Below are 9303 nucleotides of genomic sequence, written 5' to 3' on the forward strand. Positions count from 1 at the left end.
CAAGAAACGAGAAATATCTCAAATAAACAACCTAACCTTACACCTAAAGCAATTAGAGAAAGAAGAACAAAAAAACCCCAAAGTTAGCAGATGGAAAGAAATCATAAAGATCAGGTAAGAAATAAATGAAAAAGAAATGAAGGAAACAATAACAAAGATCAATAAAACTAAACACTGGTTCTTTGAGAAGATAAACAAAATTGATAAACCGTTAGCCAGAATCATCAAGAAAAAAAAGGAAGAAGACTGAAATCAATAGAATTAGAAATGAAAAAGTAGAAGTAACCACTGACACTGCAGAAATACAAAGGATCATGAGCGATTACTACAAGCAAGAATATGCCAATAAAATGCACCACATGGAAGGTTGGACAAATTCTTAGAAAAGCACAACTTTCCAAGACTGAACCAGGAAGAAATAGAAAATATAAACAGACCAATCACAAGCACTGAAATTGAGACTGTGATTAAAAATCTTCCAACAAACAAAAGCCCTGGAACAGATGGCTTCATAGGCAAATTCGATCAAACATTTAGAGAAGAGCCAACACCTATCCTTCTCAAACTTTTCCAAAACATGGCAGAGGGAGGAACACTCCTAAACTCATTCTACGAGACCACCATCACCCTGATATCAAAACCAGACAAAGATTTCACACAAAAAAGAAAACTACAGGCCAATATCACTGATGAACATAGGTATAAAAATCCTCAACAAGATACTAGCAAACAGAATCCAACGGCACATTAAAAGGATCATACACCATGATCTAGTGGGGTTTATCCCAGGAATGCAGGGACTCTTTAATATACGCACAATAATCAATGTGATACACCATATTAACAAATTGAAGGAGAAAAACCAAATGATCATCTCAACAGATGCAGAAAAAGCTTTCGACAAAATTCAACACCCATTTATGATAAAAACCCTCCAGAAAGTAGGCATAGAGGGAACTTCCCTCAACATAATAAAGGCCATATATGACAAACTCACAGCAAACATCATTCTCAATGGTGAAAAACTGAAACCATTTCCACTAAGATCAGGAACAAGACAAGGTTGCTGACTCTCACCACTATTATTCAACATAGTTTTGGAAGTGTTAGCCACAGCAATCAGAGAAGGAAAAGAAATAAAAGAAATCCAAATCGGAAAAGAAGAAGTAAAGCTGTCACTGTTTGCAGATGACATGATACTATATGCGTAGTATCCTAAAGAAGCTACCAGAAAACTACTAGAGCTAATCAATGAATTTGGTAAAGTAGTAGGATACAAAATCAATGCACAGAAATGTCTTGTATTCCTATACACTAATGATGAAAAATCTGAAAGAGAAATTAATGAAACAGTCCCATTTACCATTGCAACAAAAAGAATAAAAAACCTAGGAATAAACCTACCGAAGGAGACAAAAGACCTGTATGCAGAAAACTATAAGACACTGATGAAAGAAATTAAAGATGATACAAACAGATGGAAAGATGTACCATGTTCTTGGATTGGAAGAATCAACATTGTGAAAATGACTATACTGCCCAAAGCAATCTACAGATTCAATGTAACCCCTATCAAACTACCAATGGCATTTTTCACAGAACTAGAAGAAAAAAATTCACAATTTGTATGGAAACACAAAAGACCCCGAATAGCCAAAGCAATCTTGAGAAAGCAAAATGGAGCTGGAGGAATCAGGCTCCCTGACTTCAGACTATACTAAAAAGCTACAGTAATCAAGGCAGTATGGTCCTGGCACAAAAACAGAAATATAGATCAATGGAACAGGATAGAAAGCCCAGAGATAAACCCAAGCACATATGGTCACTTTATCTTTGATAAAAGAGGCAAGAATATACAGTGGAGAAAAAAACAGCCTCTTCAATAAGTGGTGCTGGGAAAACTGGACAGCTACATGTAAAAGAATGAAATTAGAACACTCCTTAATACCATACACAAAAATAAACTCAAAATGGATTAAAGACCTAAATGTAAGGCCAGACACTATAAAACTCTTAGAGGAAAACATAGGCAGAACACTCTTTGACATAAATCACAGCAAGATCTTTTTTGACTCACCTCTAGAGTAATGGAAATAAAATCAAAAATAAACAAATGGGACCTAATGAAACTTAAAAGCTTTTGCACAGCAAAGGAAACCTTAAACAAGACAAAAAGACAACCCTCAGAAGGGGAGAAAATATTTGCAGATGAAGCAACTGACAAAGGATTAATCTCTAAAATATACAAGCAGCTCATGCAGCTCAATATCAAAAGAAAAAACAACCCAATCCAAAAATGGGCAGAAGACCTAAACAGAATTTCTCTGAAGACATACAGATTGACAACAAACACATGAAAAGATGCTCAACATCACTAATAATTAGCAAAAGGCAAATCAAAACTACAATGAGGTATCACCTCACACTGGTCAGAATGGCCATCACCAAAAACATCTACAAACAGTAAATGTGGGAGAGGGTGTGGAGAAAAGGGAACCCTCCTGCAATGTTGGTGGGAATGTAAATTGATACAGCCACTATGGAGAACAGTATGGAGGTTCCTTAAAAAACTAAAAATAGAACTACCATGCGACCCAGCAATCCCACTACTGGACATATACTGTGAGAAAACCATAATTCAAAAAGACTCATGTACCACAATGTTCATTGCAGTTCTATTTACAATAGCCAGGACATGGAAGCAACCTAAATGTCCATCAACAGATGAATGGATAAAGAAGATGTGGCACATGTATACAATGGAATATTACTCAGCCATTAAAAGGAACGAAATTGAGTTATTTGTAGTGAGGTGGATGGACCTAGAGTCTGTCCTACAGAGTGAAGTAAGTCAGAAAGAGAAAAACAAATACCATATGCTAACACATGTATATGGATTCTAAAAAAGAAAAAAAAAAGAAATGTTTCTGAAGAACCTAGGGGCAGGACAGGAATAAAGATGCAGATGTAGAGAATGCACTTGAGGACACAGGGATGGGGAAGGGTAAGCTGGAATGTAGTGAGAGGTTGGCATGAATTTATACATACTACCAAATGTATACAGGGAGATCAGCTCAGTGCTTTGTGACCACCGAGAGGGGTGGGATAGGGAGGATGGGAGGGAGAAGCAAGAGGGAGGAGATATGGGGATATATGTATATGTATAGCTGATGCAGTTTGTTATAAAGCAGAAACTAACACACCATTGTAAAGCAATTATACTCCAATAAAGATGTTAAAAAAATAATAAAAATAAAACACACCACATTGCCTTAGGGATTTTGTTAGTGGTCCCCAAGCTTAAGGCCTCTATTCTTTTTTTTTTTTTTTTTTTTTTTTTAAGAAAGGACTGGAATAAAATGAATGTTAATGTCTCTTTCAATTCTGTGTATAACTTTGCATTATTAGAGGAAATCCGGAGCAGAGATGCAAAACAAACAAGGAGTCCAGCTTCCTGGTATCCTTGTCCACTGACCATCAGTCCTTCTTTGGAAAACACTCAGGAAGGTCAGATTTCACAGTGGGGGGACCCATGTTCTGTCCATCACTCAGAGTCATTCCTGACCGAAGCCCCACATTTATCAGGCTCCAGGCCAGAGGTGAGTAATGGATCCAGCCTACGTCACCACTGAGTGACGAACTTCTAAGGAAGAGAGACGTGACAGCCAGTGAAGCTGTCCGCACTTGTAAGAGACAAGCAGGCAACTGGACAAAATGACTGCTGAACTTAAATATTTAAAGATTTAGTTTATTTCTACCTACTGAGGTTTCTCTGATCCAGATGAAATCCAGAGCTTTGGAGGGAAACACAGGAATGTAAAGTTCCTTGCTAATAGGGTCCTCTAAAAACCCAGCAGAGTTATGTAATTCTTCCTCCTAAGAGGACATAAGCACTGATCCTTGTCAGCCAAACATGTTTGACTGTTCCAAACTTGTTATATTGACACAACTTTGAAGAGCTTGGTCCCTCCACTAGTGTAACTCAGGCATTCTTGGAGAATGTCCCTAGCATAACACACCTTTATTTGGAAGCAGTTGGGAAAATTAGGGAAAAGATGTTGACGAAACCATCTGATCAGACTCAAGGTCATTTTGTAGCATCCCCAGGCCCACAAAATCTGCCCCATTTCTAAACACGAATATATAGGAATTTCCACTTACAGAGTAACAGAGAGATCATTCCACCGAGCACTTTATATGTATATGAACTCATTTATTTCACCCAACAGTTCTCTAAGGTAGACATGGTTATTATTCCCTTCTTAACCTGGCAGAGAGTGGCTAGTAAGTTGTCCACGGTATCCAAGCTAATTAGTGGCAGAGCCATCACCGAAACTCAGGATCCTGATTCCAGAGACCACGCTAGATCACTTCATCTGGAGCTGAGCGGGAAAGAGCAAGGACAATCCAGATTTCCTGGTCTCTACTCTGTTCCTTTTTCGTTACTTGTAGACCAGTTACTCTAGATGGGAGCTGAGCGAGCATGTAGGCCAGTAAGTGGACTCTCGTAATCTCGTGTCCATGAGGGACATGAGCAGTCAGCCACATCACTGTCGTCTACTAACGCAAGGCAAGCCCTCAGAGTCCTTCTCAACACACCTTTCTGTGCCACCTGTACCAATCTGATACGGGGGTGTAAAGGAAAAGCCCGGAAAGGGCGTTGCAGTGCCTCCATACCAGTATTCAATTCTGTATTCACCTCAGTGGCCCCATTAAAGACTTTAATTAAGGACCTCATTAAAAGACCCCATTGATAATGACCTCCCCTTGCACCATCTCCTACTAGGGGGCCTTAGTGTTGCGCATGAAGAGGATACACGTGGGTTCTTGTCTCTTCTTTCTCTTTGGTATTTTTAGCCATTGGGCACCTTGTCTGCATGTGGGCCAACTATTATGCTTCAAACAGACCCAATCCACTACAGTGTATTTGATGAACAAGCTTTGGCTATTTGATTCCATTTGGAAAAGGCTTTAGCGGCTAAGCAAATAGTTTAGAAATGCCCAGGAATCTCCATACTGTTTTCCATAGGGAATGCACCAATTTCCACTCCCACCAAAAGCGTACAGGGGTTCCCTTTTCTCCACATCCTCGCCAACACTTACAGTGCCTTGTCTTTTTTATAAAAGCCATCCTAAGAGGTGTGGAGTGATACCTCATTATGGTTTTGATTTGTATTTCTGGGGAGATGTTTGTCAAAGTGTACAAACATCCAGTTATAAGATGAATGAGTTCTGGGTGTACAGCAAGGTGACTCTAGTTAATAATACTATATTATATACTTGAAATTTGCTAAGAGAGTAGATCTGAAATGTTCTCACTATGCACACCCCCCAAAAAGTTAACTCTGTGTGGTGATGGAGGTGATGGATGTCTGAGTTAACTTAATTGCAATAATCATTTCATAATGCATGTGAATATCAAACCATCATACTGTACACCTTCAATATATACAACCTTTATTTGTGAAATTAACAAAACTGAGTAAACAATGCACAGGAAGTCAAGATAAATAAGAAATATTCAGTTCTGAATACAACACTAAAATTCCAGGACACTAAGATTCTGTGACCACTGGACTGGATTATGGGGTGAGTTTCTCATGTGCTACAATTCCTGGGTTCCCAGAGACCAAGCAATGTTCAGAGCTGCTGAGATCTCTCTGTATTTGGATGGGAGCCTAGCAGAAGTTTTAGGGCCCCTTTCTGGCCTCTAAAATCCTAAAGACCACCATGTGAACACAGGGACCAGGGAAGGTACTTGAATCTCCTCATCTCTTCATGCCCTTGGTCTCCCTGACTCTTCCCCCACTGCAGATGGTTCGTTTCAGAGAAATCAGAGCTTGTGAAAATGACCCTTCTACGGGTTATCATTTGTGCTCAGTCATTCCAAAAACATGTGTGAATGGAAAATGTGTTTCTGTCTTATGTCCTGTTAACTTGCTGGCCTGGAACAGCAATTCAGGACCTGTCTCTGTCATGATTTGTTCATGACCCTGGCCAAGCAAAGGTTTCCCTAGAAATTCCACACCCTGTGTATCTTTAAAAGGCATGCAGAGCAGCGAGAGCTGCAGAGAGGCTGAGAAAACCCAGAAACCAACAGCTCTCAGGCTGAAGCTGGTAACCTCCCCGCTCAACATGAAGGTCTGTGCAGCACTTCTGTGTCTGCTGCTCACAGCCGCCGTCTTCGGCACCCAGGTGCTGGCTCAGCCCGGTAAGTCCCTTCTCTATGGCAAAGCTGATCACCACCAGAACCGTTAGATCAGCAAGAATCTGCAGAGACTTGCTGCAGACCCCCTCATTTCAAAGACAGGAAAATGGGTCCCATGAGTGGACAAGAAGAGCCCCAACCTCACACTCAGAGAAAGAGCCAGAACTAGAAACCCAGGCTACTGAGGTCAGTCCCCACATTCTTTCCTGACATGAGTATCGAGAGTGATGTTGTGTCCATCCATGATCCGGCTGCCTTCGCATGTTTGGGGATGAGGGCACACAAAAGAAAGACCCTCTCTCATTGCAGGCACAGGGGGCATTTTTGTCAGTGGTGGAGAGAAAAAAAATGCTTTGACTGTACACCCCCAAATTTTACTGGATCCCAAGACAGTTTTCAGAAACAGTGGTTAGAGGAAGGGAGTGAGGTCCCAGGGGAATCTCTCAAGGTGACGTGTTGTGATTGTATCTATATGTTTGTATCATAACTCATGTTTTCATCCTCTGATGACTTAGATTTACTGCATGCATCAGTCTGAATAAGACAATGCATGCTGTGGTAACAAACAAGCCTAAATTATCAATGGCTTAAAACAACAAAGGTTGATTTCTTACTCACACTAAATATCTATAATGTATTGGCTAGAGCTTTGACTTCATATACTCAGGATTCTGGATTGATGGGGCAACTGGTGGATTGGGAGCATTGCTGCTTACTGTAGTGAAGGAAAATAAAGCTCTCAAGGGTCTTGCACTGACAATTACAAAAGCTACCTTAGAAATGATACTTGTCACTTTGTCTTCTCACTTATTGCTCAAAACCAGTTAATGGTTCCAATCAACCAAAAGTGGCCAAGACTTGCAAGTCTACCATGTGTCCAGAAAGCAGAGAATGGAGAGTATTTGATGAACAGTATTATGACTATCACTTAGTGACATAGCTCTTTGTAATGACAAAGTTGGAGCTTATTGCATTGACCAAGCTTTTTCCATATCCTTGCCTGTAGCGCTGGGTCCGTACTGTACAGCCGGGGACACCAAATCAAAGGCAGAGGTACAGGACCTCAGAGAAGATGGATTCTGCCTCCATCTCTTACATTTCCTTGCCTTCCTGAAATTTCTTTCCTTAAAAAGTCATGCTTTAAAATGATCTACATATCATTAGTGCTCAGTCTTTCTATTCATTTCTCCCCAATTCAGCTTCTGTCCCAACCGTCTGCTGCTTTAATATGGCCAGAAGGAAGATCTCCATTCAACGACTGCAGAGCTACAGAAGAATCACGGGCAGCAAATGTCCCCAGAAAGCTGTGATGTAAGTAGACAAAACCTACCCTCTCCCAGACCAAAGTTTCATTTCTGGGGGATAAAGCTTTTGAAACTGCATTGGAGTTAACTGGAGCCTTACACTTAGAGAGTTCCATCTCTATAATCCAATCCATGAGTTTTCACAACAGGAAATTTTCCATCTAGCTCCCTGTCTGGAAGTTTGTCCAGTTCATACCAGTCAAGAGCAAGAATGGCTTTACTGAGCCATCAAGAGCAGCCACTGACCCTCAGCATCACATCCTTCCTCTATCTCCTTCCTCTGCTCCCATGGCAACCCCTTCATCCCATGGCAGATGGTCCTGGAAGGTTTAGGATTAAATCAGCACAAGTTTCAAAGAGGATCCTTAATAAGTTCTTTCCCTCTCTCCCACAGCTTCAGCACCAAGCATGACAAGAAGATCTGTGTTGATCCCCAGAAGAAATGGGTCCAGGATGCCATAAAGTACCTGGACCAAAAATCCCAAACTTTAAAGCCATAAATATTCACCTTTTAAAACCAAACCAGAGCCTCAAAATGCTTGATTCATTCTCCTGGTCTTCCTAAGAAGTATTCTGAGATAACCTTATTCCAAAAGGAATGGCTTTTGTTTAATAATGTTTTAAAAATATATTGCATATAAGTTATTGACTTTTAAAAAAGTTCTGTGCCATGAATTTTTGTTACTTTTAAAATGTAAAGCTTTGGTTGGGTGCCTCCCCCTCTGTGAGCCCCAATTCAATCCCCTGCAACGTATGAGTAATGTTGTCTCTCTCCTCTTTAATTCCCTGGAATCTTGTAAGGGTCCTGGTAAGGATGATCGGTACAAAAATGTTTTGTATTTTTAAGAAGACATTTGCTCTTGTGAACCAAAAGTGTGACTCATAATGTTAAATGGAAATAAATGTTACTTTAGGAATTCAGAAAAACTATTTTTATTACAGTCAGCAGTCGTATATTTTGTGGGGAATCCACTTTGAGCTGGGAGGGAGAAAGACGGAAGTAGGGGTGAGAGGTGTGGTTATGGGGGCAGGAACTGTGTTCCTGAGAAATGGCCTTCTGGTTCTGCTGGGTCTTCAATGAGATTCAGGGTAAAACTGACAAGACCAGACAAAACCTTTTCATCCCTCTAATTCCAGTCCCCAAGAGAGGTTTCCCAGACCCCAGGTACTTCAGTCTCTTATTCAGCAGGACTCTCACCACCATTCCCTGCCTGGCCAGCCCTATGCTTGCCCCAGATCTCTCCCATGACCTGTTGCAACGGCCTGTGATATTCTCCCTGTGCCTGACATTCCTCCTCTGATCATCCTCCAACCCACGATAAACAGAAAAGAGACATTGGGAAGTCAGAGGAAGCCTAGATAACCCTTGACAAGAGGTCTATTTAGACTAAGGCTTTATCAACACTTAAGGAAGCTTCATCCTGGAACTTAAACCAGGTCTTCACGGATGGACAAGTGCAGGAGCTCTTTGAAAGCTCTTTCAGGCCAGGCAGAAAGGAGACAGGTATAGTTTGAGCGAACGCCTAGAAGCGGGGGGGGGGGGGGGGGGGGGAGGGATTATAATGTGTTTATCAAGTTGGGTGGAGGCCCACTGGGAAGATGTTAGTTTGGGGTCTGTGTGAAGTGGTGGGGAAATTTGGGAAGGAAGGTGGAGGCCAGTCTGTGAAGGTGGGGAGTTTACATTCCATTCAGATAGTCATAAGTAAGAGGAACATGTCATTTTTATCACCCAAATTAGGGCACGTTTGAGAATAAAAGGAGGCACCATTAATAATTAAGCTGGGACGACAG

At 41.0% G+C, this 9303-nt stretch overlaps 1 protein-coding gene across 1 annotated transcript; it reads left to right on the forward strand.

Moving 5' to 3' along the window:
- The first annotated feature begins 6084 nt into the window (after nucleotides 1-6084).
- Nucleotides 6085-8391, forward strand: LOC131746505 (eotaxin-like). The gene is made up of 3 exons (XM_059047909.2): nucleotides 6085-6211; nucleotides 7408-7519; nucleotides 7907-8391. Exons 1-3 carry the CDS (start codon nucleotides 6136-6138, stop codon nucleotides 8010-8012), a joined length of 294 nt encoding a protein of 97 aa, XP_058903892.1. The 5' UTR covers nucleotides 6085-6135; the 3' UTR covers nucleotides 8013-8391.
- Nucleotides 8392-9303: the final 912 nt, after the last annotated feature.

This window comes from Kogia breviceps, chromosome 19 (genome assembly GCF_026419965.1).
Source record: "Kogia breviceps isolate mKogBre1 chromosome 19, mKogBre1 haplotype 1, whole genome shotgun sequence".
Classification (NCBI taxonomy): domain Eukaryota; kingdom Metazoa; phylum Chordata; class Mammalia; order Artiodactyla; family Physeteridae; genus Kogia; species Kogia breviceps.

Coding starts and splice junctions, on each gene's coding strand:
- LOC131746505 (XM_059047909.2), top strand. CDS start 6,136: ATGAAGGTCTGTGCAGCACTTCTGTGTCTGCTGCTCACAGCCGCCGTC. Junction 6,212..7,407: donor CCAGGTGCTGGCTCAGCCCG/GTAAGTCCCTTC, acceptor TCCCCAATTCAG/CTTCTGTCCCAACCGTCTGC. Junction 7,520..7,906: donor TGTCCCCAGAAAGCTGTGAT/GTAAGTAGACAA, acceptor TCTCTCCCACAG/CTTCAGCACCAAGCATGACA.